Source organism: Parasteatoda tepidariorum, chromosome 10 (genome assembly GCF_043381705.1).
Source record: "Parasteatoda tepidariorum isolate YZ-2023 chromosome 10, CAS_Ptep_4.0, whole genome shotgun sequence".
In the NCBI taxonomy this organism is placed as follows: Eukaryota; Metazoa; Arthropoda; class Arachnida; order Araneae; family Theridiidae; genus Parasteatoda; species Parasteatoda tepidariorum.
In genome coordinates, this window is record NC_092213.1 from 51,296,767 (window position 1) to 51,313,776 (window position 17,010).

The 17,010-nt window shown below is 28.9% G+C and overlaps 1 protein-coding gene across 3 annotated transcripts in view; it reads left to right on the forward strand.

Annotated features, from left to right (window-relative positions):
* Positions 1 to 17,010, forward strand: part of LOC107451127 (caskin-2) — a 338,548-nt gene that overhangs the window by 126,299 nt on the left and 195,239 nt on the right. For all 3 annotated transcript variants that reach the window (XM_016067122.3, XM_071186766.1, XM_071186767.1), the window contains one exon: positions 16,501 to 16,552. In XM_016067122.3, the coding sequence (XP_015922608.1) occupies positions 16,501 to 16,552 (52 nt within the window). The remainder of the gene's footprint in view (positions 1 to 16,500; positions 16,553 to 17,010) is intronic.

The window sequence follows — 17,010 nt, forward strand, 5'->3', positions numbered from 1 at the left end:
TGTTATGAGATATGTTTCTCATTCTTTTTGATTCTGTTAGAAGAGAATTTTTTTTTTTAAATATATTTTTAGTTTCCTCGCATCTGCATGTGTTCAAACCTAAAGCTTTAAGGCAATTTTATGCTGCTTTATTAATATCGCGTATTTTTATTCTAAATGATTTTTAATTTTATGAAGGTTTCAGATATTGGTTTTCTTGTAGAAAAGGGACTGTGTGGTAAATTGGTGCAGCTGTTTATAGAAAAAAAAGTTTTTTAATATTTTTTGGAAAATTTTATTAAATAATTTAGCACATTCATTTCATCCTTTCTCCAGTTAGCATTTCATAGATGTTTACAGTTTCTCATCATAACAAAAATATTTCGTTGCTTATAAGAATTTTTCTTGCGTATACGTAAAAAAAAAATTTTAATATTTATTTTTCTTACTTTCTTAATGACTTATATTCTTTTTACCAAGATGCTTGCTCGATTTAAGGATTTTTTTTCTCACTATGTACGCCTGTTTAGAAAAGTTTTATTAATCTTGATTGAATTTAAAACCATAAGTGTAAATAATGGATTCTTAATAATAATGTAAGTAAAATAATCAATTTTTACGGGATTACTGAATTAGGCAACCCAGAGAGCATTTCCCTTGTTTTTTGTTAGTTTTGGAAATATTTCTTGAGACTACCTCTGAATTCCAGAATCTGATTTAGTCCATATTAGAACTACTTTAAAACATTCTTAATTTGCTGCAACCTGAAATGTTAAGATGGACACATTTAAGTATCATTATTTAAGTTGACCATTAGTTCTCCATCAAAGCTTTCACGAAAATAAGAACATAAAATTTAATAACGGTTGACGAGTTTAAGACCATAAAGAAGTTAAGATTAAATTGCTAAAAAACTTCTTAAACTTGAGAAGAAAAAAGTTGCATGTGAAAAGAAAACAATTAATGATACTATTTATCAGGTAAATTAAGATAAAATTAACCGGGCATTCGGTTATGCATACGCGAACAATTGCACTAAGAAAAAAATGAACAAAATTTGGCAAAATTTATCGTATTTCTGCCTCTATGGGAACAACAAAAAGCTCGGAAATTTTTACCGTAGCAATTTGGTAATGTTTGTGGTAAAATGAACATAAAATAATACTTTATAATATCTCATAAAATTTGTTAATTTTATTATGATACCTTAGAGCACGGCATAAAAATCCTTTTTCGAATCAATTTACTTTTCAGTTTTGTATTTGTAACTGTGAACTATGTATAAGAACTATAATTTTTTCAAACCAGAATGTCAGGTAAACCGTTACCATATGAACACAAAAAATTACCAAATGAATGGTTTTAATACTGTATATTTTGGTTTTATTAACTAGAACTATATTTTACTAAAAATGTCCTTACCGTATAGTACGGTAATTGTACCAGAATTTCTTTCCTCTTTTTGCAAATTATGCGTCTTTCAAAATCTTAACACAATTTATCGAACACGAGCTGTTCGTAAACTCTGCATATTAAGTACACTTTCATGTTAAGTGGTCGTAAAATTTTTCTGTTATTGTTTATTGTAAACTGCGTTCTTTATTATGTATTGTAAACTGCGTTTGTCATTGTGTGATTGTGATTGCTGATTGTAAAATAATGTGATTCTTTTTTGGAAATTTCACTTGTTCTTCTATCTTAGTCCCTTACCCAACTTGATTGTATTTTTTAAGCAATTTTCAAAGATTTTTTATATTTGGCGATTTTCCCTTAATCCTTTATGACCGTTTTTAGCTATCTGTATTACTTTTCTGTAATCGAAATATCCTGACTTGGTGTTCATAGTTGACCTATTTGTATTTAATATCTGCCTATGCATAAAATTACGCTTTGATTTTAATATGAAAAGATAGCATCAAATTTTTTTTTTATAATTTTGTTTATGTATTTTTTTTTCTTTATTAATTTAAACTGTATAATGATTTTTTTAGAAATGAATAGAACTCTTGCTTTCGAAAAAGTTTCTTGAATAAATTAAGGTAAATTTAAAGTAAAAAACACCGGCAAACAAATTTTTTTTTATTGCTTCAAGACTGAAATTGATTAATAATGTCGAGAAATAATTTTAGAAGTAATAAATCAACTAAAATTTTTAACTTGTCTTTCATCTAAGATGTTTCTTTTCCCCCTCCCCTCAAGAATGTTAATTTAAAATTTTTTTAGTAACTTAGTTTTTTTTTCTGCTTAAAATCACCCTCGGCGGTGTAGAAAAAAAAATAAAGAAACATTTTATCATCTTCTTCTAACTCAAATATGACATTCAGTGTACTTTAAACTCCGTTTACGCTTAGAGCAATATTTAATTAAAATTTCTTAAGCCAGAAGTAAAGAAGCATGCAAGCTTGAAATATTTTATGTCGTTAACGGGGATTGATTTATTTTTGAAAAGTTCCGTTCGTAAAGTAACGTATACTTTAGAATTTTGTTATTTTTTCGGTATAAATTTTTGCAAGAAAATAAATCACGATTAAAATTATTCATTGAGTTCTTTTATGGGAGTTATTTGTTAATGTCTGAAAAAATAAATTATGAGATCGTGTTTGTTTTATAAACGTTCTGTGTTTAACTTTAATAAATTTTTAGTTTTCTTTATTTTATGTTTTACTGTTTTTGCTTGAATAAGGATTTTCTGAATATGCTGCAACCTCCATATATATATAGATANTATATATATATAAGGCCCATTTTTGGGTGGTTTCGGGCTATAAATGTTCAATTCATTAGCCTTGTAATTTTGAACCCAATCCAAAAGACAAGGGAATTCCTTTATCAAGCGTTTATACTTTATATCCGGCGTTGAATAGACGATACAATCCTGAGTTTACGGCTATCAATATATAATTCCGTAGCCTTGCAATTTTTAACCCGATGCAGAAGACAAGGGAACTCCTGGATCAAGCATTGGCTTGGGGCAAACTAGTCTTCGTGGCAGGCTTTTTGATGGAATTAATCCTCTTTTTCGTTACACGGTGAGGAAAACCACGAAAATCGTTAGAAGACAAAGCCCTATCTCTGTATCAAGCATTCGGATAAACTAGTCTTCGTGGAGGACATTTCGATGGGACTGACACGCAATTACGTTGCGAGGAAAAAATTCCCACGGTTAGCCCAACGATAATTTAATTTTTACCCATTAACCGTATATCACTATGGATATAGATATTTTACGCCCTCACTGCGGTCTGTGCAAGTCGAAAGCTGAATTCGATTCGACCAGCCATCACTAGCATTCGAACCCTTGCCACTTCAATTGGAGGAGAAAGCTCTATCCCCTGAGCGATCGTGGTTCTTTTTATATTTGTTAGATGATAATAAAAACAATAAGAACAACAATTATACTGTTAGTAATAATAATTATAAACGACTACCCGATATTTTAAAAAGTTTCCGTTTTACTGGCCTAATATTATAGAGGAAGCCGGCCACACATACGGTGAGATGTAAAAATGTTATCTAAACTTCTATGATAAGCAAGTGCTATCTTTTGTTTCGAAAAATGAGCTACATTTTGTAATGTTTTTACATTTCCATTTATGTCAGTTTATAGTGCAGTAGCAGGCATGTGGATTTTTAATATTCCTCTTAGTGAGTTACCTGTTATAAAATTGACATAAATAAAAGATATTTCCTCGCTCTAAATAGTATTATATTAGACAAATTCGTCTTTATGACAATTTGAGAGACAAACAAGAGTGTGTTTACCTCTTATTTACGGATTTAGATTCGAGATTCGTATAAAATAGACGAGGAACAAATTCTTATAAATACCTCTCTGGTGTGTCTAGTCGTTTTAAAAATTCTCAGTCTTAAATATTTTTTGAAACTGATTTAATGTTAAATGTTTTCTGATTTATTGACTATCAATATGTAGTTTATATTTGCTAAACTGAAAAATCTAGACACAAAAGTTTTGTAACATTAAGGGACTAGTTTTTTAAATTTAGGAACTTTGGCGAAATTTTTGCTATGTTGAGAAACTAAATTTTCAAATGCGTAAACAAGTGCATTGTTTTTGTATTGTCAAATAACTATATTCTAAATAATACAGACGCCCGGTGGCTGAGGGGTAGCGCTTCGCTCTGTCGTGCCAGAGGTCCCTGGTTCGATTCTCGGGCCGGGTAATGTTGACTCAGACTTTCATCCCTTCAGTGGGTCGATAAATGAGTACCAAGCATGCTTGGGAACTAAACACTTGGGGTTCCGCTCTCGGCGGAGCATCTGCTCCTGCACCCCCAGAGCCCAACGTCAAGAAAACTGAGATAGGCCTTGGCCCTCTATGGGCTGTCGCGCCGCTGAGTATAGAATTTAAATACTACAGGAAAACCCTTCACTGATAACCTAACGGCAATATTTGTCAGTCTTCCACTAGGGCTATGACAGTTAAAATAATTTACATTTTGATTATTTTATCTGTTTATCTAGTTTTTAAAAATTAAAACTAAATTTTAGTTGTTTTTTTTCATATAGTAGGTATATTTGTTTATTTCTAAGTGACAGAATTCATTATTTTCAGTAAAATAAGGAAATAGCTAGATATGGTGTCATAATAAACATTTAAACATTTTCAAAAATAGAAGTTCTATGTTTAAAATTTTTTATAAAGATCTCGGTAGTTTTTACTTTCTAAGACGTTTTTTTAATCTTTTTATTCCAATTGTTCTGAAAAATCTCTCTCGAGTCTTTGAATTCACTCTAATGTATTTTATCCATCTTACGATGAGTATTTTCACCACAAAAATTTCAAATTATCGCTAATTATGAAAGCGATAGTTCTGTCAACGCATTAACTTTCCATTTTAAATAAAACTGTCAACAAAAGAGAAAATAATTTTTCATTACCATTATTCTAATTTCTTTTTTTTTTTCAAAGAGAAAATATTTCTTTTTTAAAAAATTTTTTATTATTTTCTCTAGTGGGTATCGATTTGTTTGTTTTCACTTTGTCGTTTCACCTGAAAATTTTATCTCGAATCTTTTGTTTCGCTTGAAAGTATGCAAGTATCCGGATCAATTGATTTCATTTTTTTCCCCAATCTTTTGTTTCCTAATATTTGCTTCGCTGAGATTCCTAATTTTCTTTTTTTTTTCTTTTTGTCATTCAGCAATTACTTTCGTTAAAAAGAAGAGTCATCATTTTCGTTAACATGAAATCAATAGCTTTAAATTTTTTAAAACCATTACGACGAATTTTTCTATTTTGTACCATTTCAATTTTTCTTTTCTCACGGCTTGTAACGTTTTTATTCAAATCATTTGAAAGTTTATGACTTTTATTTAGTTCTAAACTATTTTTATTATATTTTTTTATTTTGTATTTTGGTTTAATTTTGTACCATATAGTTTTATTTATCAAGACGTTTAACACAATAATTATTAAAGTATTGAAATATGTTTATAAAATTAGAATACTGCAGATCCAAATTTCCATGCTCTATATAGTTTGTATAATTTTAAAACTAAAATACTGCATATCCAAATTTCCATTTTTAAAACATGAATACTGTAGATCCGAATTTCAGTGTTCTATGTTGTTTTATTTTTATTTTACATCCGTCGTTGAACAGCTGACCCAATTTTGGATTTATGATTACTAATGTTCAACTCCGTAGCCTTGTAGTTTTGAACCATTCCAGAAGACAAGGAAACTCCTGGATCAGTACCCCCAGAGGTATGATTTGTTATCGAAAAGTGGAGGACTTTGTGACTCGACAGATTTAGCTTGCATCAGTCACCATTTATTCTATGTTGTTTGTATAATTTTATATAAATAAGTTATGTTTTGGGTTATGTTTATATGTGCTTTGGGCAATTTTTAATTATCCAGCGAATTGGCAGGCATTTTTGTGCAATCATTTCTTTAAGTATTAATGAAAAAAAAATATTATAACATGATACGAAAACTTGTAAGACTTGAGGCAAAAATAGTGTCTTAGCAAAAAAACAGCGTCATAGCAAAAAAATCGCAAAACGAACTGGTCGCCGAATCCCTCCAGCATTGCAGATCACAGCTTTTGCACATTATTTTTCATGTCAAATTTTTTTTAAAAATTAGTTGTTGAGAAGAGAAACAGGAAGAAAAAAAAGTTTTTTCTTAAACTTATATATGTTTACAGTTATTTAATTATAATTATGTGTCAATCTCTAGGTATATAAATCGAAATCGATGATTTTCTGAAATTCGAATTAATTTTCTTATTGGAATTTTGGAAAATTAAGAAAATAAAAAAATATTAATTTTCGAAAACTCCGATTGTCTGGTTATTTGCAGCGTAAGGATTTATTTCATTAAGGCTCCCACGGGTTAGGGAAAATAGGGAAAACCTGGAATTGTCAGGAAATTTTATTCTAACTCAAAAAGAACAGGGAAAGTTGCAATTTTTTGCAAAAAACCTGGAAAATTCGTATAATATACCTGGAAAATAACCAGTCTTAGAATGGTCAATAAATAGTAATCAGTTATTGAGATTCGATTTAAATAATTCAAACATCTATTACAATTATTTTATAAAATTTCACCTTTTCCATGTTTCCATTTCTCATTCTATTCTATGTTTCTGCTCACGAAATCTAATATTTGATTATTACAAATAAAAAAAAATAAAAAAAATTTCTGATGAAAAATAGCATGACATATATAAAATATGGCATAAATTTACATTAAAATTTACCTGATGTATCTTGAAAAGTCAGGAAATTTTTTTTTCTGAAATTGTGTGCCCTGTGCCATTCGTGAAATATATTACTTGACTTAAAATTTTGAATTTAACATCATACTTTTTGTTCATATTTATTTTTATCTACACAAAATCTTTAAATTAAGTTAACATGACATTTTAACATCATACTTTTTGTTCATATTTTGTTTTTATCTACATTAGTCAAATTTTTGTATAGATCGAATTTTTACAACATTAGTCTCTCTGATTGTGTGTCGCAGACGACTTTAAAGTTATGAAAATTGTGCTGCAGATCGACTTAATAAATTTTTTTTACCATTCTGTTTGTAAAGGAAAGTTATCAATCAGTTTGTGTTATCATTACATAGACTGTTGAAAGGTTCAGGATCAAATTTCAATAAAAAGTACCGGTATTCAGCGTGCCAGTACTTTTTACCATAAAATTTCACGTAACAAAAACTCTCTGCTGTGCAGTACTTTTTAGAGTAATGTGTACTGTAAAATCATTGAAATCATTGCAATTAAATAATTATTACTGTAAAAATGACAGTATATAATCTTACGGAGGGTGCACTCAAGGAATGCACTCTAATTATTGATTCCTATAACATGAAGATCCGATCATTAAATCAAAAGTTATCCAGGGTGGACCTTTTATCTTTTGTGACTGTACATGAACTATACCTTTTCAAAATTTAATATATTTTAAAAAATAAGTAAGTAAATAATGTGTAAAAAAATGAATGATATTTTTGTGCAGCACCATTTAAATTTATTTATAACTTATTTATGTCACATCATATAAAGGCATCTTAAAATAAAATTAAAAAATTAAATTGTGCAAAAAGATACCGTTGTAAATAATCATTTTAAAGCTTTAAAAGCCCTTAAAATATTCTAACTCCATTTTAGAACTTACATTACGCGAACAAAATGCATCAAAACTAGCGTTTTCAAAACAAAATTAACTGCGATGATGCTCCTTCGAACAATCACCCCACATTTCCATCTTTCGAATAAGCCACCTTCATATTTTGTTCGATTGGAATTCCAGCAGGGGGGAAGGAAAGATTTGCATGGTGTTTCCCATTGATCGCTAGCCCCCTCTTTTGAGAGCCGTAGTACATTGACAAAATCGATAGAAACCTGTGCGTGACTGCGACGAAAAGTCGGTGGTGGTGGTGTGATGTGGGGCTGTATTTGTGAAAACAATGTCTCCGGCACGCATGTCACCGAAGTTACGATATTAGTGTAATAATGCCCAGGGACACCATTTAAGTACAGTGCTATTTTGGTATAGCTATATCTTCTATTGCTAGATTGTCAAGTCCTATGCAATCGTGTTTAGATTTACAAAGGCCTCTGCATATTGGTTGCTCGATTTGTCTGTATAATTATGCTTTATTAATATGCGTCTACTATAGCCGAAGGAATATTGCATAACATAAATCACTATTTTGTGTATCTAGAGTACAAGGATGTAATTATGGAATTTATAGACTGATTTGTGCTTGATAAGTTTATTTATAATACTTTGATTTTTTATTTTAAAAATCCTAACGGTCCAGATAGGCAATTTTATTATTATTATGCTTTTGAAAATAATGTTTACAGGTACATTAAAGTGTCCATTGCAATATTATAAGAAAAGTTTTTTAACATTAGAATTTGCCCCCCCCCCCAAAAAAAAAAAGAAAATTCGATCTTTAACGTTACAAAATTTTTGCAATTGCTCTTTTTTAAAAAAAAAAAAAATTATAGTTCCTTTCTATTACAAAAATTTTGCCATTGTTTTTGCATTAGTACTGAAGCTTGTCTAAATGTTTAACTTTAGCAAATATAAATTAAATTCTGGTAGACAATAAAGCCTAAGCCATATTTTTCCTTCTAAGTACTGATTTAAAAAATATTTCAATGAATTGTTATTACGAAGTTATATATTAAGAAATAATATTTTGAATTTAAACCTTTTTAAATTTATATCAAGTACAGCTCGTTTTAAGAATCGTTTTCTTATTCGTATGTAATTTAGTTCTTACTTTTAATAATTTCTATTTTTACTGCTTTTAAGTATATAATTATCAGAATTTTTTTTTTTTTTAAATATTTTTATCATATTTCATGAAGAATTCATTGATAAATCTTATAGTTTAAATTTTACTAATAAAGTGAGAAAGAACAATCGCTAGACTCGAAGCGAAAGAATATACATAATTAAAATAAAAATGTGTTTTTTTTCCTTTTAAATCAGTAAAGCTTCGGACGATAAACTAATTCAGAGTTCTCGTAAAACAATAGCAAACGATTAAAGAGCGAAGAATAAAAGCCTTTACACATACGAGTTTCATTTCAGCGGAAAGAAATAAGCTTCAGATTTTCCTCATGACAAAATCGTATGATGTCTTGGTATGTCAATGGCGAGACAATGTTTGCTTATTTTCTACCTTTATAATCCTAAGTTTTTACCTGACGGTTGATTTCTCATGCGTTCAGAACTTCGATTTCGCTCGTTATTTCTCATGATTCGAGTGGCAACAGTTGTTATCGTTTTCTCTTTTTATTCTGTTCTGATCGTGCGACAGGATGTAATCTACTATTTTTTTGTAGTACCGGCTTAGATATTTTGTTGACCTTTCGTAAATGTGCATTTTACGCTCGAATTCCTTATTTTTGCTACTTTTATTTATTTCTCAATATATAGAAAATTATAAGATGAGAATTTGCGGAAAATTTATTATCAGAGGATAAATTTTTGTTCAAATAAGACATATAATTAATTCACTACAAGCATAGTTATTTTATTGCCATACATAATTAATTAATTTTAATTTTTATGGGTGTGGGAACTGTTTCCCTTGTTATAAAATATTTAAAAACAAATAAACATTCATTTTAGTCATAATAATGCAACATCAAAACCATCCGAGGACACTTAAAGTAGTTGTATTCTTTCTCGTTTGATGTTCAATCTGTAGATCAGAACCAATCGAAAAAGTTTTCAAAGCAGTTAGTCGTTGCTCATTCTCATAAAATGCTTAAGCTGTATATCGAATCCACTGCTTAAATGGTTATCAATAGATTCAAACATGTCTTTTTGAATGCTTAAAACTGCTATCAAAACCAACCGAGCACACTTTTAGTAGTTGTATGTATTCTAGTTCACATAAAATGCTTAAGCTGTATATCGAATCCACTGTTTAAATGGTTATAAATAGATTCAAACAGTCTTTTTGAATGCTTAAAACCGCTATCAAAACCAACCGTACACACTTATAGTAGTTGTATGTATTCTAGTTCAATGTCCAATCCATACAATCGAAGATGAAGAATTATCGAAGAACCAATGGAAGATGTCTTCGAGACTGTTAGTTGTTGCTTATTCTCACAAAATGCTTGAGCTGTAAATCAGACCACTGTTTAAATGATAATCAATCGCTTAAACAATCTTTTTGAAGGCTTAAAAGTCCTATCAAAAGCAACCAAGAACACTTGCTAGTTTTTATAGCAGTGAATATCGGGGCAAATTCTTGAGTTTAGTTGCCATTGAAAAGAGAAGTATAATCATTGCCAAAATAAAAATAATAAAACCATCGTTTCGAATTAACTCAAAGATTTATTTCGATGCAGTGTTATGTGTCTGAAATAAGTAAAGTGTTGGGGACAAAATATCAATTTAAAAGTATCTATTCTAAATTAACATGATGTCAATTTGTGACTCATCACATTTTATTAATTATTTTAAAATTTATTTTTCATCAAAATAAACAAAAATACAGGTTTCTGTCAAACTCAAGTGTTTACGAAGAATACTGTAACTGTAATAAATAAGGGACAAAATATTAATTTAAAATATCTATTCCAAATTAACATCCTTGAATATTTATGACACATTACATTTTATTCATTATCTTAAAATCTCACTTAACGGAAAAGAAACGAAAAATATGAAAACTATCTTTGTCTTTAATATATATACGCTTCATTAAGTACCTTTTTATACTTTAGAAAATATTCCTGAATAACATCATAGAATTCTCATTAAATTTGTAATGAGATTCGCAGTTTATTTTCTCTCTTCATTTTAAAATTCTAACGACTCTTTTCTGTTTTCTTTGAGAGAGAGACAGTGGAAAAATCTTACATATGAGTTTTCATGAAACAACTAGAAAAATAACTTCATTTTCTTTGTCCTCCGTTGCTACTGCTATTCTCCAGTGAGAAAAAAAAGAAATCACGATTTCTCTGTGGTTTTAATTAAATGACAAAATGAAAGTATTATTTGATCTTGTAAGAATTCTTATGAATAAATTTTGTGTTCGCTTTACTGTTGAGTTGATACACTGAACTTGGAAGAAGAATTTCAATGATTTGTTGTTTTTTTCTCCTTCCATTTTAATGTTATTTTTGTTAAGAAAGAATCATCCATCAAGACGAAAAAAAAAAGAAATTATAATTGTATTACATTTTAATATCGTAAAGAAAAAGTGTATGTATATTTGCATTTTAATTTATAGATGAGTGTTGATTTTGCATCTTAGTATTCAAGTTGTGTTTTGAGAAAGCAATAAATGCGAAGAAAATTTTCGTTAAAGGAAAATGTATTGTCCTTAATATCGGAAGACTGTGTTTCCAAAAATTAATAAGTTTTAGTTTTTTTAATACCTTTTATTGGATTGAGTCGGTTTTTTTAGTGATGTTTAAAGAAAATAATATATTCATTGAGCCTTGTTATGGTTAGTCATGGTTTTTTAATCATAATTATAGTTTTATTTTAATAGTTTATAGTTTTGTTAAAATATATTAATGAATTATGTATTTTTTTAATAACTTCATTTTGTTTCATAAATTACTTCTTTGTTCCGATAAACTTAGAAGAATTTCAATGATTTGTCTCACTATATTTCTTTGGATAGATGAATTAGAAGAATTTCAATGATTTGTCTCCCTATATTTCTTTGGATAGATGAATTAGAAGAATTTCAATGATTTGTCTCACTATATTTTTTTGGATAGATGAATTAGAAGAATTTCAATGAATTGTCTCACTATATTTCTTTGGATAGATGAATTAGAAGAATTTCAATGATTTGTCTCACTTTATTTCTTTGGATAGATGAATTCGAAGAATTTCATTGATTTACCTTTCTATTTTTCTTTGTTCCGATGAACTAAGAAGAATAGTTTAAATTATTTGCCTTCCTCATTTTTGTTGAGACAAAATCATAAATTGTAATAGTTCCCATTCATGTGTTATACTTTTTGTCCAGAAATAATGCTTTTAAAATAAAAAGTGATAATATAAATTAATTCATAGCTTTTTTTATTTATTTTTATGGATATTTTTCTATTGGATTGCGTCGAAGTTTTTGAGTGGTACTTCCAACAACAACAACAAAAAAAAAAAAAAAAAAANAAAAAAAAAAAAAAAAAAAAAAAAAAAAAAAAAAAAAAAAAAAAAAAAGGTATTGCTAATAACCTAAAATTCTATCGAAAGAAAAAGTGATGTATTTTGTGTCTTTTTTTTCTTCTTTTCTTTTAAATCCCATTTCATCATGTTAAATCTTTTTTTTTTAATCTTATATAAATTATTTTATAAGACTGAAACAAAGTTTTCGGTTTTTAATGATTTTTTTAACTCAATTTACAAATTTTTTTTTCAAAGAAGAAGAGATATATTTAACAATAAAATATTGAATTTGTGTTAAATTTTTTATCAACCGTCAAATTCTTTCTTTGAATGAGCCATAGTTTCCCAGTATTGCTTTGAAAAAGAAGCGAATATAGGAATTGATTTTACTCATTATAGATAAAATTTTGCAATGAGTAAAACGGGTTCTGCAGTGGTGTAAATGTTTTTCAGAAGCTAATGCAAAAATGATAACTCTCTTATTATGTGTAAATGCTTTTCAGAAGCTAATGCAAAAATGATAACTCTCTTATTATGTGTGAATGCTGGCTTATAAAGGTTAACTGTACTACCGCACTGTCCAAATAGTAAAAAATTTTAATCACACACTTCTAGCGGTACTAAACAAACTACCTCTATACTTGTACATTACGTCATCATGACGTTGGTGGCATCACAGTTAACATTTTAAATATATATTTTATTTATGAAATATTTTAATATTATAAATAATAAACAAACGCTTCTTGATTCTTATTAACATCACTGTATCATTTCAAGAGTCCTTCAACTTAAGATGGTTTGTCTTTATTTCCTTTAACCATTCTTGTTATTAATTTATTTCTTGCGTTTTAATATAACTGAATAAACATAATTATTAAGAATTATTTGATTGTGGCCCGACTCCTAGTATCCAGTATCGGGGACGAATAATTTCACAGGCGTTAAACGTAATTTATCCTGTTGAAGTTATCTTTTATTATTCATAAAAAGTAAAATAAAAAAATAAGGAGATCAATTTCGACGTGTTGTTTAACAAATTATTGGTGCATTTTTTTTAATTAACTGTTACTGTCCTTTAGGTTGTGCTGACTCCGAAACTCAAAAAAATAGGTATACGGTAAAAACTGTACTTCAGGTTAGTTAGCAGAAAAAGTACCTAAATATACTTTTAAAACCATGAAGATAGCAACTGTTGTACGCGGAAATTCGAAAACTATGCGTTTACAATCGAATTTTCAAGAAAAGAAGAAAAAATAAATCGTTTGCCAAAGAAATTTATATTTAAAAAATGCTTCATAAAATCGATAGTTTCGTTATAAAATAAGACTTCATTTTGCAATCCTCTAGGAACAAAAAAATAAATGAAGTCATCAATTCTAGAAATATCTATAGCAAGTATTGCATTGAAAACTCGAACTCAATTTTCTTCCATCTCGGAGAGCGGTAGTAAGAGTTCAGAGAAATCTTTTCCCCGTTTCCTTCAATCTTCCTGACATTCCCCCTTCAGTTTAGGAACACACGCTTAAGCCTCAACATAATCCTTTTCTGCCTCTTCGTTCACTTTTATTTGAGAAGCATTTCGGATGGGGAAGCTAAATCTTGTAATCCTCTGTTAAGATAAATATTAAATAACTGCTGCCTTTTATTTTAAAAGGGAATCTTTTCAAATTCGTTTTTTTATTATTTATTTATTTTATTTCATTTTATCGTTTGCTGTTGCTGTGGAAAAGAATTTGAGGAAGAACATCGTGGAATAAGAGAGTATTAAATTTGTCAGCATGTCTTAAAAATTATTGATTTTAGCTGTAACAGTCATATTCTGTTTTACAAATTCTTAGATTTTGTATGATTATGAAAATAATTTAATAGTTATTAGTTATGCCTTTTTCTACTAAATCGTTTGCGTGTTTCATTGTTCGAATGTGTGAACTTGTACTGTGATTTTTTTTCTACCACAAGCAACTGATTGAATTATTTTTATTTATTATTAGTTGCTTTTTGTAGATAGCTAATTGGCCTTTGAAAAGTACCTGATGGTACGGTAAAAAATTAATTTGGGTATGGTAAAGAGTACAATGATTAAAGGGCGCTGTTTGTCTTTCATCATATGGCTCTAGAAGATTAAGATTCTTCAAAGCTCTTGTATCTTTTATAAAAATTTAAAAAAATTAAAACGCCAATTTGGCTGCATTTTTTCACTTAGATAGAAATTATTTTAAAAAATTAAATGATGTAGCCTTTTCATATCTACAGAACTGTGGCTTTTCTTCCTTTTCCGCCTTTTTCATAATTTTCAAAGATAAATCAGCTCGCAATTAAAGATGGGGAAACTTAACAGTTGTTAAAAAATATCTTTTCTTTAACTAAGAAGCTTTTATTTCACCAGAGCCTTGGAAGATCAGCCTTAATGCAATTGTATGGAAAATAATTATTATTTTATTGTATTGAGCCAGTTTTAATGTTTAATGTCTTATGAAAGGAAATAAAAATATATGAAATTGAAATAAAAGCGTTTTTAATTCATGTAATAAGCAAAATACTTAACCATAAACAAAAACAAAAAAAAGTTTTGAGGTTAGTAACATCAAATTTCGATTTTCAAATTTCGACCACTTTTAATTCACTTTAAGTGAGATAAAAAGAAGAAAATGGGATATGACGAGGCTAAATCTAATTTGATGTCCAATTTCAACAGGAGAATCCTCAAGTCAATCATGGGTTAGTACCTTCTTGCCGTCAGGCAAACCGTAAGAGGTTTTCGTTGTTTGCCTCTCCGTGTAACGCAAATGCGGGATAGTTCCATCAAAAAGTTCTTCGCGAAGACAAAATTTTTCCTAATACTTGATCCAGGAGTTCCCTTGTCTTTTGGATTGGATTCAAAATTGCAAGACTCCAGAGTTGAAGTTTGGTAGTAGTAATTTTAAAAACTAGGTCGGCTGTTCAACGAAATTATGTACATTATATGTATATTACATGTATGTTTAATTCAATACGGTCCCTCTTCGCTGTTTACGTTTGAATGTTTATGTTTCCTCATAAGTAAGGTGATCGAAGCAAGGGAAGAGATTCAAACAGTTACTAACTTACAATCCAGCACTGTTTAACGATTCGCTTTCTTTTTTGGAGACCTTTCTTCTTGGCTCTAGTTGATCACAATTATGACTCGAACTTTAATTCCTTGTAAAATTTGTTAACTGAACTAAAAAAAAAAGTCAAGGACCAAGTTAGTTTTTTTTATTTTTTTTATTGAGGAAAATACCCAACGTATGATACGTTGGGTCATTATCATTACGAATCATTACAAATCATTACAAAGCAAGCTCAGCTCTGTTTTGCGGAACTTCGATAAAAAGAAAACCTCTTCGCACTTTTCAAAACCAGTTTTTGCTAATATTCAGAGCAAAAAAGAACACTTTTTGAGGACGCTTTGGGCTTTCACCTCTGTTAACAGTTAACTTAGTTAACTGTTAACCGATTAACAATTAACTTAGTTAACTCTTAACCGAGTTAACTCAGTTAACAGTTATCGTCTCAAAATTGACTAATTGTCCATTGCAAATACAGAAACTAATGAGTTGCACTTCAGTATTTTCGTTTATTGAATAGGTATATTTTAAAGTTAAGTGAACTATCTCCGTCAGCCATTCTGACACAACTTATCACTGTTATTTTTAATTGCCTTGTTACACAATAGGCCTGAGTAGCGCAAAATATTACTAAATTAACTATATTGCTTGACTATTGAGTGAAATGAGAAAAAAAATTGTTTTCCGTCAAATCAAAATTCGTAGTGAAATTATTAATTTAAAATTTCAAAAGTTTACTAGTTATTCGATTTCTTTCAAACTTTCGTCATTAGTTTCATCCCTTTGATTCGTTGCAGATTTCCCCCTTAAAAAAACTTCGAATAGTTGAATTGCTTATTCATTTATTCGAGAGTTATAGAAGAAAAGAAGAAAAAAAGTATTTTATTCCAAATCCTCACCTATCGAATATCAGAGAATATGTGCATATTTAAGGTGATAAAATTTCCATTGATCTCAAATTTCTTTCTGATGCTACTTTAATTAGCGATCTCCTCTTTCAAACGAGTGTTTGAAACTGATTCCTCGTTAAGTGACGAATCACATTAACGCAAAATCAAATTAGCGATATGCCATATCAAAGAAAGAAACATTTGCATATTCTTAACTCTCGAGTACCTTCCGGCGAAATCGAATGAAAAAAAAGAATTGGAACGTAAGAAAAAAAAGCCCAATTCAATAATCATAACCATACTGCTGAGCAGCTTCTTTTTAAAAAGTTTTATTAATTTCTCTTTTCTAGTTACCTTCATTATCGTCTGAATATTCATTATTTTTCTATCTTTTGCAGAACTTCTGGGATCTGGCAAAAGAATCAACCTGAATGCCCAAGATTGTGATGGGTGAGTAAATTTTAATGCTCCTTTCATTTACTTTTCTCATTTCTTGTGTTTTTCTAATTCTATTCCGTATCATCATCGTTAGAATGGTGCTCAGAATCTTGAATTATTAGATTAATTGCTAGAGTTATTTAGATTAGATAAATTGTTGTTGCAATTCTGTATTTATAGTCTTGGGTGAATAAATTTACTTGTTATGTAATTCTTCAGAAAAAGTATTATTGTAGGAAGTTAATTCTCTTTTGTTTATTCTTACTGAAGGAAGTGAATTAACTAAGCGGTGTTGCAGTTCAACTACTATTGTTTTTGATATTTATTCTGTTCAACAAATATTGGTTTTGTTGTAAAAATAATGGAGTATTCTAGTGAATTACATTAATGATAGAGATAATAATGATTAATTACAATAATGATAAAGATAATAATGATTAATTACAATAATGATCGAGATAATAATGATT